Source organism: Equus asinus, chromosome 19, assembly GCF_041296235.1.
Source record: "Equus asinus isolate D_3611 breed Donkey chromosome 19, EquAss-T2T_v2, whole genome shotgun sequence".
In the NCBI taxonomy this organism is placed as follows: Eukaryota; Metazoa; Chordata; class Mammalia; order Perissodactyla; family Equidae; genus Equus; species Equus asinus.
The window spans coordinates 20,092,125-20,106,824 of record NC_091808.1 but is presented as its reverse complement, the minus strand read 5'-3'; the positions used below and the strand labels follow the sequence as shown (position 1 = coordinate 20,106,824).

The following is a 14,700-nucleotide window of genomic DNA, read 5'->3' as shown; positions in this document are numbered from 1 at the left end:
TTCTCAACAAAATTTTTGCAACCCAAATTCAGCAACACATCAAAGGGATCATACATCATGATCAAGTGAGATTCATACCAGGGACACAAGGGTGGTTCAACATCCGCAAATCAATCTACGTGATACACCACATCAACAAATTGAGGAATAAAAACCACATGATCATCTCAATAGATGCAGAGAAAGCATTTGACAAGATCCAACAGCCATTTATGATAAAAACTCTTAACAAAATGGGGATAGAAGGAAATTACCTCAACATAATAAAGGCCATATATGACAAACCCACAGCCAATATCATACTTAATGGGCAAAAACTGAGTGCCATCCCCTTGAGAACAGGAATGAGACAAGGATCCCCAGTATCACCACTTTTATTCAACATAGTTACTGGAGGTTTTGACCAGAGCAATTAGGCAAGAGGAAGGAATAAAAGGAATCCAAATAGGGAGTGAAGATGCGAAACTCTCGCTGTTTGCAGATGACATGATCTTGTATATAGAAAACCCCCAAAAATCCATTTGAAAACTAATAGAAATAATTAACAACTACAGTAAAGTTGCAGGGTACAGAGTCAACCTACAAAAATCAACTGTTTTTCTATACTCCAATAACGAACTTACAGAAAGAGAACACAAAAATATAATTCATTTGCAATCGCAACTAAAAAAATAAACTATCTAGGAATAAATTTAAGCAAGGAGGTGAAGGACTTATACAAAGAAAACTATAAGACATTACTGAGAGAAATTGATAATGACTTAAAGAGATGGAAAGAGATTCCTTGCTCATGGATTGGAAGAATAAACATAGTTAAAATGTCCTTATTACCCAAAGCAATCTACAGATTCAATGCAATCCCTATCAGAATCCCATGACATTCTTCACGGAAATAGAGCAAAGAATACTAAAATTCACATGGGGCAATCAAAGACCCTGAATTGCTAAGGCAATCCTGAGAAAAAAGAATAAAGCTGGAAGCATCACAAGCCCTGACTTCAAAATGTCCTACAAAGGCACACTGACCAAAACGGCAGTGACCAAAAACAGGCACACTGATCAATGGAACAGAACTGAGAGCCCAGAAATAAAACCACACGTCTACGGTCAGCTAATCTTTGACAAAGGTGCCAAGAACATACAATGAAGAAAAGACAGTCTCTTCAATAATTGATGGTGGGAAAACTGGACAGCCACATGCAAAAGAATGAAGGTAGACCACCATCTCACACCATACACAAAAATAAACTCAAAATGGATCAAAGACTTAAAGATACGACCTGAAACTATAAAACTCCTGGAAGATAATATTGGCAGTACACTCTTTGACACTGAACTAAAAAGGATCTTTTCAAATACCATGTCCTCTCAGACAACGGAAACAAAAGAAAAAATAAACAAGTGGGAATCCATCAGACTAAAGAGCTTCTGCAATGCAACAGAAACTAGGATCAAAAGAGAGACAACCCACCAACTGGGAGAAAATATTTGCAAATCATATATCTGACAAGGGGTTAAACTCCATAATATATAAGGAACTCAAACAAATGAACAATAAAAAAGCAAACAACCCGATCAAAAAGTGGGCAGAGATGAACAGACGTTTTTCCAATGAAAATATACAGATGGCCAATAAACACATGAAAAGATGTTCAACATCACTAAGATACCACCTTACGCCTGTTAAAATGGCTCTAATCACTAAGACTAAAAATAACAAATGTTGGAGAAGGTGTGGAGAGAAGGGAACCCTTACACACTGCTGGTGGGAATGCAAACTGGTGCAGCCGCTACGGAAAACAGTATGGAGATTCCTTAAAAAGCTAAAAATAGACCTGCCATATGACCCAGCTATCTCACTACTGGGTATCCACCCAAACAACTTGAAATCAACAATCCAAAGTAACATATGCACCCCATGTTCATTGCAGCACTATTCACAATAGCCAAGACATGGAAGCAACCCAAGTGCCCATTGACCAATGATTGGATAAATAAGATGTGGTATATATATAAAATGGAATACTACTCAGCCAGAAAAAAGGACAAATTCATCCCATTTGCAATAACATGGAAGGACCTAGAGGGAATTATGCTAAGTGAAATAAGCCAGACTGAGATAGACAAACACCATATGATTTCACTCATATGTGGAATACAAACAAGTACTGGGACAAAGAAAACAGTTCAGTGTTTACCAGAGGAAGGGGGGTAGGGAGACACTGGGGGGGAAGGGGAGCACTTACATGGTGACAGTCAAGAAATAATGTACAATTGAAATCTCACATTGATGTAAACTATTATGAAGTCAATAAAAAAAAACAAAAAACAGAAACAAACAAAAAAAGGTGACAGAGGTACAATTTTTCTTAACTGATAATTTTTAGCACTCAATATACCTATATACCTCACACAACCGTGGAATTACACTAACAATTAATCCATGTGATAGAAAACAGATCAAGAAAGTTTACTTTAAGATACTAAAATCAATATACATTTGTCTTCAGGACAAGATTATCAGATGGACATAAAAACAAGATCTATGAAAACAAATATGACCACACAATAACAATACACTTTTAAGGAATTTGCACAATGGATCAAAGGAGAACCATGTGTTACAACTCAACATTCTTATACTAAATATATCATTTGCATCTTCCCCCTCTCCAACTGAAACCTGCTCCTTTCCTACATGCTATAGTTCAGTGAATGGGATCACTGTCTACACAGGTTTTTTTTAAAGACAGAAACTTGGGGGTCATTTTTGACTTCTTCAGATTTACCCCCTCATATCAGATAAATCATTATTTCTTAACTACCTTTTGAATCCATCAACTTTTTTCTTTTCAAGGCCAAAACCTTGGCGTAGGGCACCATTAACTTTGGTTTGGACTACTGCAGTAACTTCCTACCAGGTCTCACAAGATTACTTTGGTTCTTCTCTAATTTATGTACTACACTACAGCCAGAACAGTCTTTTTCAAATATAGAATTCTTTTTGCAGGGGAAGATTAGCCCTAAGCTAACATCTGTTGCCAATCTTCCTCCATTTTTCTTCCTTCCACCACCCTGCAAAGCCCCAGTACAAGTTGTGTACAGTTCTAAGTTCTGGTTTTTCTATGTGAGCTGCTGCCACAGCAGGCTACTGACAGACGAGCAGTGTGGTTCTGTGCCTGGGAAATGAACCTGGGCTGCCAAAGCTGAGCACACTGAACTTTAACCACTAGGCCATCAGGGCTGGCTCTCAAATATAAATCTTTATCAAACACTTGTTTCCTTAAAATCATTCAATAACTTCCTAATGCTTTTGAAATAAAAGTTCAAACTCGAAGACATGGCTTAAGGCCTTGTAAAAGTGGAGACCGCACAACTCTAGTCTCATCTCTTGTTTTCCATCTCACCACTATGCTCTGGTCAGGCAGATCACTCTCAACTTCTTTTTAGGTCCACTAACTTGCCAGGGCCTTTCCCAAGTCTGGGCCTCTGCGTCCACTCTTCCTTCTAGCTAGTGTCTGGAGACAGTGAAACCTTCCTCAGCTAGTCTTTGTGCCCTCCTCAGTTGATTCATGAGACAGCCAAGATTGTGTTGTGCCCCAAATATTTCCTGAGAATCTACTACATGCCAGGGTACTGTTGTAGAAGCTGGGGATATAGTGATAATTAGGGTAAGATGGCCCTTGCCCTCAAGAAGCTTAAGTACAAAGACTCTGAGTGAGAATGAGCTTAGCATATCTGAGGAGCAGAGAGAGATAATGCCAGAATGGCTAAAATAGTAGAGTGAAAGATGGGGAGAGTGGAAACAGGCCATGGTAAGAAGCTGGATTAAGTGTAACGGGGAGTCACAATAAGTTTTAAGCAGAAGAGTGATAATCATGATGCATGGTTCAGAAAGATTACTTTGGCTGCTTTCTTCATGAAAGAAGGTATGGGGCGGGGCAAGAGTGGAGGAAGAGATATCAGGAATCAGTTGTAGTGGCCCAAGTGAGAGACGGAACACTAGAGTTGGAGTTTGAAGATGTTGATAAATAGTTGGATTCAGGACATATTTTGGAGGTAATAGCTGACTCTACTCACTGATGGACTGAATGCAAGGTATGAAATAAAACGAAAAATCAAGGGAGACATGTTTTTTAGCCGAACAACTGGATTTATGACATGAGGAAGGCATATTGGGGGAGAGGGGGCAATAAAAATTAGTCAAATGGACATTGCAAGTAGGCATTTCAATAAATAAGTTTAAAGCTCAGGGGAGAGATCCAGGCTAGAGATATGAATTTGATATTCCATCAGTATGTGAGGCTGTGGTACTATATATATGAGATCACTTAGGAAGAGAGCTTAAGTAGAAAATAAGATAGCTAAGGCCAGCGTCCTGGGAATATTCCAACAGTTAGAGTTCTGATGAAGGAAGCAAAAAAACCCCCCCCAAAACAACAAAACCAAACCTGAAATGACTGGTTGGTCTAGTAGGAAGAAAAAACCCAAGTGTGGTAGCATGAAAGCTCATAGAAAAAAATTCATAAAGTTTCAAATATTAAGGAGGGAGTAGTAGATTGTGTGAAATACTGCTAATGTAAACTTGATAAACATCATTTCAGTGGAGTGGTGGGGATGAAAGTCCTCTTGGAGAAGGCTGACGAGAGAATGAGAGGTGGTAAGAAAGTAGAGAGAATGAATAAAACAATTCTTCCAAAGAATTTTGCTGTGAGGGGAGCAAAGAAAGGGGCTGGTAGCTGGATGGGAACATAAGGTTATAAGAGGGTTTTTTAAAGATGGGTGATATTAAGGCACAATGAGAATAATTTAGAAGAGAGGGAAGACGATGCAGAAGAGAAAGAGCATAATTTCAAGAGGGCAGGTCTTCAGAAGGCACAAGTGGATGACATTTTAAATGTGAATGGAGGGACTGGTCTTAAGTAAGAACAGGGACATTTCCTCCATAACAGAAGTGAAGGCAGAGTTTTCATCTGATTGCATCCGTTTTCTTTGAAAAGTATACAGCTAAGTTATGAACATACGTGTGGAAGGAGAACTGGAGATCTGAGGAAGAGATCATAGAGACATAGAAAAGAAATTTATTAAGGAAGTATAATAGAACTAACTAGCAGCATCTGATGACCATTTAAGAGTGCAGTCATGAATCTGAGGAAGGTCTAGTGAGCACAATTTTGTGATGTTTCTCCAGCAACCTTGAGCTGCTTGGGTATAGGCCTGGAATAATAAGCCAGTTGAGTTGGGAGTTGGGGTTTTGTCAGGCTACTGTGACAGACTAAAAGAAGGGAGATAAAAGAGTACCAAAATATGGCATATAGGCTGGAGAATGAAGTGATAACAAGAGGGAGGTGATGAATAGCAAAAAAGTAGAAGTCAAAGGATTGGAAGTCTTAATGAGATCAAATAATTTCTGAAATAAGCATATGACGCTAGGTGAGCTGGAAGGAGAGGCAGGTTAGAGTAAGATACTTGAAATCAAGATTTCAGGAGTAGTACGGTTACTGATGATGATAAAGTCTAGGGAAGCAGTTCTCAAATTTTAGTGTACATCAGAACCACTTGGAATCAACACACAGAATGCTGAGCCCCACATCCAGAGTTTCTCATTAAGTAGGTCTGGAGTGGGGCCAAGAATGGCATTTCTAGCAAGTTCCCACATGATACTGATGGTCTGGGGACACACTTTGAGAACCACTGGTCTAGGGTATGACTTCTGTCAGTGATCAAGATGGGGTAGAAGAAAAGACCTTTGGAATTAAGATCAGGAATTGAGAAACTAGGCTGTTGCTGGATCATTTATGAGGAGGCTGAAGTCCCTAAGAATGTTGATGGGAGTGACTGGAAGGTAAAAGACAGTTACAGAAAGAGATAATAGGTGGCAAAGTCTGATGTCATGTACTTCCAAAGGAGCTGGGATTTTTGTAGGATGAAAGGAGTCAAGCAGTTGGAAATAACAATGGGTAACAAGGAGAAAACCTATCCCATCTCCAGGTTCTGAAGTTTTAGGGTAGGGGAGGAAAACAGCTTATACTTAAAGAACAGTAGGACAACCCATACTGGGAGCCTTTCAGAGAAAAACTAGCCTTGACTAGAGACTAAAGGGACCTAACTACCAAATGCAGTGGGTAAACAATGGGTTTTACGTTAAAAAAAAAGAAAGTATAAAAAATATTTTTGAGACCATTGGGGAAATGTGTATGTGGGCTCTACATTGGAATTACATGTGGAATTATTGCTAATATTCTTAAGTGCGTAATTGCTATGTAGGAAAATTTCCATATACTTAGGAGATTCTGAAGTGTTTTAGAATGAAGTGTCATGATACCTGCAATTTCAAATGGTTCCACTGAAAAAGAAAAGTGTGTGCACGCGCACATGCACATGTGCACACATAATCTCCAAAGATAGCCTCCAACGAACCTTGCCTAGCGGTATTCTTATTCTTGTGTAGTGCCCCTCATAAGGAATCTGGGCAGATTCTGTGAGTGCCTTAACCAATAAAATGTGGCAGAATTGATTCTGTGCTAATTTTGAGCCTAAACATTAAGAAGGCCCGGCAGCTCCCCCTTTCATGCTTTTGGGAGCCCTGAGCTATCATGTAACAAGCTTGGCTACCCTTCTGGAGAGACCACAGAGACGGGGAGAGGCCTGGAGACTACAGGAAGAGATGAAAAGATGACGAGAAGTAGCGAGGGAGATGGGCAGTGAGGGGAAGGGAGGAACTGAGAGGATATCTAGCCATCCTAGCTGACTCTTCTAACCAACACAACCAAGGTGCCACGGTGAGCCATCTTGGATGTTTCAACCTAGTCAAATCCTAGCCAACATGGAACAGGGGAACTACTAGCTAAAACCAGTCAATCCACAGAATTATGACAGATATTAAAATTACTGTTGTTTTAAGGCACTAATTTTGGGGTAACTGCTGCACAACTATACACACACACATACAGGAGGGTGGGGAAAGAGAAGGCAAATGTGACCAAATGTTAATTAATGAATCCAGGTGAAGGGTAGAAAGAGTCCATTAAGTTTTATTCTCCAACTTCTCCCTGGATTTGAAAATTTTCAAAATAAAAACCTTACAGAGGATTTGATCATATCTAATCACTCCTTAGAATTACTGCTAATTTTTAAAGTATGATAATGGGATTGAGGATACGTTTTTTTTAAAAAAAGAGTTCTTATCTTTTAGAGTTACTGAAATCTTTCCTGATGAAATGATCTAGTGTCTGAGATTCACTTCTAAATAATCCAGGGGATGGGTGGAGAAGGAAGCTGGGATACAGATGAAACAAGACTGGCTTTTGTTGCTATTATTGTCGATAATGGGTACAAGGGGGACGGTTATTATACTCATCTTTGCTCAATATTTTCCATAAGTAAAAAAAAAAAAAAAAAAAGGAATTGCAGGAGAAGCAACGTCTTTAGGTTTCAGTTGCAGTAAGAACGTAAATGAAATGGTGAGGTTAAAAAAGCAGAAAAGACAACAATGCCTTGCATCCAAGAGGGGAAGATGGTAGCTAAAGCACAGAGGATCTTATATAAGGATATAAAGTACTTACTAACAAGTTTGCTCTCCCCAGAGCTGCTACAGTTATAAACTATCTGTGATTATGAGTGATTTTGCTAACTTCAGTGTTCTCCATTGGCACAGATCATCTAGAACTAATTGTACATAAGAATAACTTCCTTTGTTAATTGTAGGGAGATGTAGGATGGAGCAAAGAACTGAAAGGAAGAGCTGAAAGGAGGAAATATATTGGCAAGGGACAGAAGCACTAATGTTAACCAATGATATCTAAGGGCAGTGACTACAAGTTTAATAAGAGAAGGGGATTTCATAAGGATACTTGCATCAAGAGGGAAAAAAAGGAATGCCTATATACAAAAATCATCAGCTTTTTGTTTACAGTTAAATTGAGGATATACTAATTCTTATTTCCCTTGCACATAAAGTAATTCAAAGCTGAAGAGGCCCTAACCCCAAGAATACAGAAAATAATTTTGTGATATACTACTGTTCTCTTCATCTCCAACACACTAGGCTTCATGTACTGAAACACGTCAGCTACACAGATAGAGAGAGAGATAGATATAGATATTAGGGATATCAGGAGAAAAAAGTTAGAGTTGGTCACAGGAAGAGGTAGTAAAAATTTTCTACTAAAAATCTTAAAATAGCCATAGTGCAAGGCAAGGAGGCTCAGCTCTGTTCCCACTGATAACTTGAGAAATAACAAAATACGAAGAATAATCACCACAAAAATCATTTCTTATCTGTATAACAATTTACATTATACTATCTAACACTCTACTCACAACCTTCTGAAGTATGTCTGGTAGAGCCCCATAGAGAGAGAAGAAAACTGAGTATCCAAGAGGTTAAATTACCTATTTGGAAATTCATCGCTAGTAAATGGTATAGCTAAGACTAGAGGCCCAAGACCTGATCTCTTGGTTCAGTGGTCTTTCTACCATTAGGAAGTGATGAACCGAAAGGAGAATGGAGTACCTGAATTATTTATTACACTAAAACTTGGTACAAGTTCAGATAAAGAAAAATGAAGAAAGAATTATACAAATTCTGAGAGCAGTGATGAGAGAAAAGTGACCAAAAACTGATGCAAACATTTATTAAATGCACGTAAGAATACTAACTCTTCTTTTGATGTACACCTAAAGGGATGGCATACTTTACCAACCAGTCTTTGAGTACTACTCACAATATTTACTTCTCATTTTTTAAACTGTTAAAAAAAAAAGCACGAAAAATATTATTAGCTCTGTTATACAGATCCATCTCACTTCCCATTCTCTAGAAGCCAATCTGTCACTCTAAGGCTTTGGTACACAGTAGTGCCTTGTGTAACAGATGTTTATCTTCATTAAACCTACCTGGCTCTGTGATTGTTTTAGGCTTCTCAGTTTCCACAGGGTCTGGATTTTCAGGCATTTCTTGAATATCATCTTCTGCAAATCCAGTATCTGGGCTGCTGGTTGGTTTATCGTCATCTTCATGACTCAGAGATGGTGAAGATTCTCTCTTACTTATCTCTAAAACAGCTGCTAGAAGCTCTTCTTCGCTCATTCCGTCAAATCCGGAGTTTTCCAATTCGGACTTACCAGGCTCTATTCTGCATGATTTTGAATCCTGAAGAAGAGCGTTAGTTTTAGGGGAAACCAGAATGCCTACAAATATAGCAATCTTAGAGTTTAAAGTGAGAAGTTTATTTTATTTCTAAAAAGTTTCCTTTCTTTGATGTTTTGGTTATTTACTAATCAATAACCAATAAATAAACTCACTAGCAAGCCTAATTTTCTATTAATAGTAACTACATAAGGATACATGTTTATTTTCTTGATTATAGTGTTAAGTATGCTCTTTGTACAAATTTGGAAAATATATAAAAATAATAAAATAAATTCCCCCAAAATCCTTCATTCAGAGATAATTACTATAATATTTTTGGCGTATTTTCTTCCAGATATGTTTGATCATACTGTAAATATTGTCACTACACCTAATATTCTTTTTAAAATGTTGGCAGGTCTTGCTCCTTGTTTTTTAATAAATGAGAAAAATAAAAACTATATCAAGATTATATAAATATTCAGAAGTTATTTTCTGAATAACTTTCTCTCATTTCTGGGAGAATTTCTAACTTTGTCATTTCTCATTCAAGGTGAGCAACCACAAACTACCTCTCGCTTTAAAGATGGGAAATAAGCCAGAAAAAAAAATAACTACAACAATAATTACGTTATCTTGACAAAAGGGAAGTTTAAAATCAGTCACATAAAATGATGTGAACTCTTAGAAAAGCTTATATCTTCCAAATATGAACTATCATTATATGTCAAGATAAAAGGTGATGTAGTTATGCCTTCACATCCATTATTTAAACTTCAGATTACCTGGTTGGACTGTTCATATGAAACCTTTACTATGATTCCCCCATATTAACAATTAGATCAAAATAAAGCAAATAATTATTTGAGGACCAATATGGAAAAGAAGCTCTGAAGGTTAACAGGAGAAAGCAATTTACGTAAAACTTTCATTTCTTAAAAGTCTCAAGCCTGGAAACAACCTAAGTGTCTATCGAGGGATGAACGGATAAGGAAGATACATACATACACACACACACACACACAGGAATACTATTCGGCTATAAAAAAGAATGAAATCTTGCCACTGGCGACAACATGGATGGACCTTGAAGGCATTATGCTAAGTAAAATAAGTTAGGCAGAGAAAGACAAATACTGTATGATCTCACTTTTATGTAGAACCTAACAGACAAACAAACAAACAAAACCAAGCTCAGATACAGAGAACAGACTTGTGGTTGGCAGAGACAGGCATTGGGGGGTGTGTGAAATGGGTAAGGGGGTCAAAAGGTACAAACTTCCAGTTATAAAATAACTAAGTCAGGGGGATGTAATATATAGCATGGTGACTATAGTTAACAATACAGTATTGTATATTTGAAAGTTGCCAACAGAGTAGATCTTAAAAGTCCTCCTCATAAGAAAAAAAATGTTTTTTGTAACTATGTACAGTGACAGATGTTAACTAGACTTATTGTGGTGATCATTTCATAATATACACAAATACTGAATCATTATGTTGTACACCTGAAACTAATATAATGTCATATGTCAATTATATCTCAAAGAAAAAGTCTCAATCCACTGTTAAACAGGCTGGTGTTGTAGCTACAAAAGGCACTCTTTAAAACTAGTATTTGAACAGATCCATTAAGTTTATGAGCTATCTTGTGTATTTATTAAGTTTGCTGATGCTTGTTAGGAAAGGCATCTGTTTGGACAGTGAGAGCTACACAAATCTTTGTCAGATACTTTGATGAGAAATTTCTTACTTTTTCCAGGTCTTCCTGCTGCTGTTCACTGCCTGGTATTTCACAAAGTCTCTGGCTAAGGGCCACGGAGCGTTTTAGCTCATCCTCACTGTCTGAATCAAGGCATAAAGCCAAGGAGCTCTTGGATTTGAAGGTGAAATTCCTGTAATATAAGGAAAAAAAACCTATATAAGTCTGATAAATAAACATTTGTCCTAGTTATTCTTTTGATGTATAAATACCAAAATAAAACAAAAAGTTTTTCCATTATGGAAAATGATTTACTAGAGAAAACATGATAAATCAAAAGAAGTATATTTAAGCATTACCTTTGCCCCACTCCAAAAGAGCCATGCTTTGAAAATTAGACAACTCTTATGCTATTATATATCATCAGTAAACCAATCACTTTGTGCCTTTTTTCTTTTAATGGTCAACCCCAAGAAGTTTGTTATTGTCTTTATAAAGCAAGTACTCTAGTGAATGCATGCAGACATAGCAATGAATAAATGTTTTTGACAACAGAGTGCATGAGGACTAATTTTCGATCTTTTGAATTATGATCTGTGTACTTTAAAATTAACAGTAACATTCCACTTATCCAATTATATGTAGGTCAGACTTCTGGCAACCTCTACTTTCCAGAACACAGGGATTCAAAAGTAAGAAAAAAGGCTTCTGAGGAAGGCAGCAGCTTCAAAGCCCACGCACTTTACTCTTTAGACAGAGACCCTTCTTTCCCAGGAAACGGTGTATAAAATAATGTAGTAAGTTCATCAAGAAATGAGAGCTAAGAAACGAGAGAGAAAAACCACAAAAAGGGCAACAAAGAACTATAAAGTCATTTAATGTAAAGGGAAACTGTCTTGTAAGAATTAAGAGCCTCTGAGGGCATTATCATATTAAAACACAGTGCAATAACTAACACTCATAATGCTGATTCTAAGTCATTACAATACATTTAAATTATCTTCAGTATATTTTAAGAATATGAGGAATTCTGTAAGGTTAAAGAGAATATAACCATCTAAAATGGTTAAAAATTTTTAAAGATTAATGCTTAAAAAGGCAAGCTTGAGTTATATAAAAATTCATTTATGTGGAATATCAAATATCGTTCTTCAATGATACCAGATAAGTAAGGTGTTACTGTGTTGTCTTCTATGTGAGCTGAAAATAAACTAAAGGAAAAAGTGGTGAAGGTCAAAGAGCACGAACTTTCTTTGATGGAGGTTAACATAAATTCATACGCTATACTAAAAAAAATGTAAAATGGAAATTGGAAAATGCAACTAATCTAAATGTGAAAACTGTAAATAAACATATAGAATGATGGCACCAAGAAATAAGAGGCCACAATGGAAATCAGGAGGATTGCGCAGCAATGTAGATCAAAGAAAAGAGGCAACTGGTCAGTGATAAGCCCAAACACAGTCTGTGGCTGAGAGCAGCCAGGATATCACTGCACTCCAGCCTGAATACTTGAACAGCCTCCCATTACGTGTTCAAAAGGGTTTTTAGTATAACTTAGAAATAGCCAATTAGCCATCTTAATTCCTCATTTCTGATTTCATGCTCACCAAGCAAAACTGAAGATATTAATTTGTTTATTCATGTAAATATTTTGCTGAAGGAGGGTGACACCTGGCTACTAATGTACCAGGGTCAAACGTGACAAAGGACACTGTAGAAGAACCAATGGTATTCTGGTTCATTGCTGAGCCTCTTTTAAGTTTGATCGGCATGACAGGTCTTCTAGGGCCTAATCATCCTTTACTGACCAACTCTCAAATTCTCATACCAGTAGACCCTGGAGAACAGATGACCATGCCAAGTATAATGATGCCCAATGAAACCATCTCTTTCTTGAAACTATAGTGATTTGGTACATAAAGAGTGCATTCCATTAATAGTTACTATATTCACAGAAGGCAGCTTGCCTGTAGTAATGAAAAATATTCATCTTGTAAATGCATCACTTGCTCACTTTCTAAGCAGCCAAGTGGTATTGCTCATTTGTATCTTGAGAACGGGCAAGAGTATTCATATCGGTACCATTTCAGATTTCTAGTCATGTTAGTCATCTGGTTTTAATTGCACTGAAAAATAATTAACAGGAGGAAAAGAAAATAGCAGTTCCCAAATGTCATTTTATGGTTATATAAGCCCCCCAAAAGCCCTTAAACAACACGTGTCTCTTTGCTAAAAGTACTTTGGGACATCAAATTTTTAGAAAAACTAATTTTAATAAGACAAATGACAACAAAGTCATTTAGAATTGCCTAATTAGGAACTGTGGTTCTAGTTAAATCATGGAGGAGGTATATTAAAAAAAAGTATTTGCTTCACTTCTTGGACAAACTTTTGGTCTTAAGCAAAATAGATAAAACATTTGCAGAATAGCTACATTCCAGTGTGTGTTCCTGTCCCCTTTCAAAATAACTTCAGTTCAGTGGCTAAGACAAGAAGTCCCAGACTGGCTAGCAACAGGTGAAAAGATATTTTGGGATCTCCATGCATATTTTTGAGGAAGCCCTTTATACCAATAGGGTTATTTTATCCCTTCAATCCTTAAAATCCATTGTCATCAGTCAATTTCTAGAGTTGTGGGATGAAAACATTACATATTAACAGATGATTTAAGAAGTTTTAAAACAAAATTTTGAGAGGATCATCTGAACTTGCTTCACTGTTAAAAACTTGTTACACACTTGATTATAATTTAAAGCAGATTCAGGAAAATTCCAAAGTATAGTAATACAGAGCAGTCATCATGCAAAAAGAGAAACAATAAAGAAAAGGGGAGAGGATAATCATGGAAATTAGGGTAAGCCAAATTCTTAAAAATACAAATTTTGGGTATACAAGAAACATAACTCACTTTGAAGGTGTAGAAGGGCTGGTGATGCAGGAATTCACCATTTGAGAGGCTTTCAATGGTCTAGAACTATCAGAAAATTAGAAAATATATAATGTATACAATTACATTATTAAAAAGATATATTTAACTTATAAAATGAATTATTCTGTACTATAGTCCCTTATATATCCTCTTGAAAAGTAAACAGTTATAATACTTTTCTTAGCAATAGAGGCCAAAAGAGAAAACAAAATACCATCTCTAGGCTCTCTCTCACCTAATGATCTAAATAAACAGCACTGGAAATGAAGTCAAATGTAATACGTTTGAAAAGAATAACTTGGGAAAAATTATCTTGTCTCAGTTCTTTACTTTCAAGCAATAAAATAACAATAGCTCTCATTTATTGAGGACTTAATAGATGTCAGGCACTGTAGTAAGGACTTATGTGTTATTACCTCATTTAATGTTCACAAACACCCTATTATTTTCCCGAGAGACGAGTCAAATATTTGCCCAAAGTTTTAAAGCTTAACTATAGCATCAGAGCCTGGTTTCAGGCCTGTGATCATGAAGAGGCTACACTGACGGTACTACTGTAGTGCCAGGAAGAGTAAGAGCTCTACCAGCAGAAGGCAGTTTGCATCAAGCAAAAACATCTCTGCCAAAGGAAGGTCATAAGAGAAAACCTAGAGCCACTGACTCTCTGGGTACATGTCTTTATTAGTAGATCCGCTGAGGCCTTTAGTGTAAACTTATATGATGTAGTACACATTTCAATTATTAATCCAAGGTAAAACACACTTTAAAAAACTGCATCAGTTCATGTTAGCAAATGTTCGTTCACTTTCTGAATGTTTATCTTTCCACTTTAGCCAAGAGATCTGGCTCTTCCAGTAACTTACTGTATGACCTTAAGAAAATTATCTCATCTCCTTGGATCTCTTCTACAAAATTAATAATTTACACAGTATC

General features: G+C 36.8%; 1 protein-coding gene across 10 annotated transcripts in view; it reads right to left on the bottom strand.

The window, feature by feature from the left end:
* The window catches only part of USP37 (ubiquitin specific peptidase 37), a 130,136-nt gene that overhangs the window by 19,821 nt on the left and 95,615 nt on the right, over positions 1 to 14,700 (bottom strand). For 9 of the 10 annotated variants that reach the window (XM_070489715.1, XM_070489716.1, XM_070489717.1 and 6 more), the window contains 3 exons: positions 13,747 to 13,812; positions 10,887 to 11,028; positions 8,899 to 9,154 (listed from right to left, as the gene is read on the bottom strand). In XM_070489715.1, coding sequence (XP_070345816.1) covers positions 8,899 to 9,154; positions 10,887 to 11,028; positions 13,747 to 13,812 — 464 coding nt within the window. The remainder of the gene's footprint in view (positions 1 to 8,898; positions 9,155 to 10,886; positions 11,029 to 13,746; positions 13,813 to 14,700) is intronic. The other variant, XM_070489719.1, reaches the window with a different exon arrangement.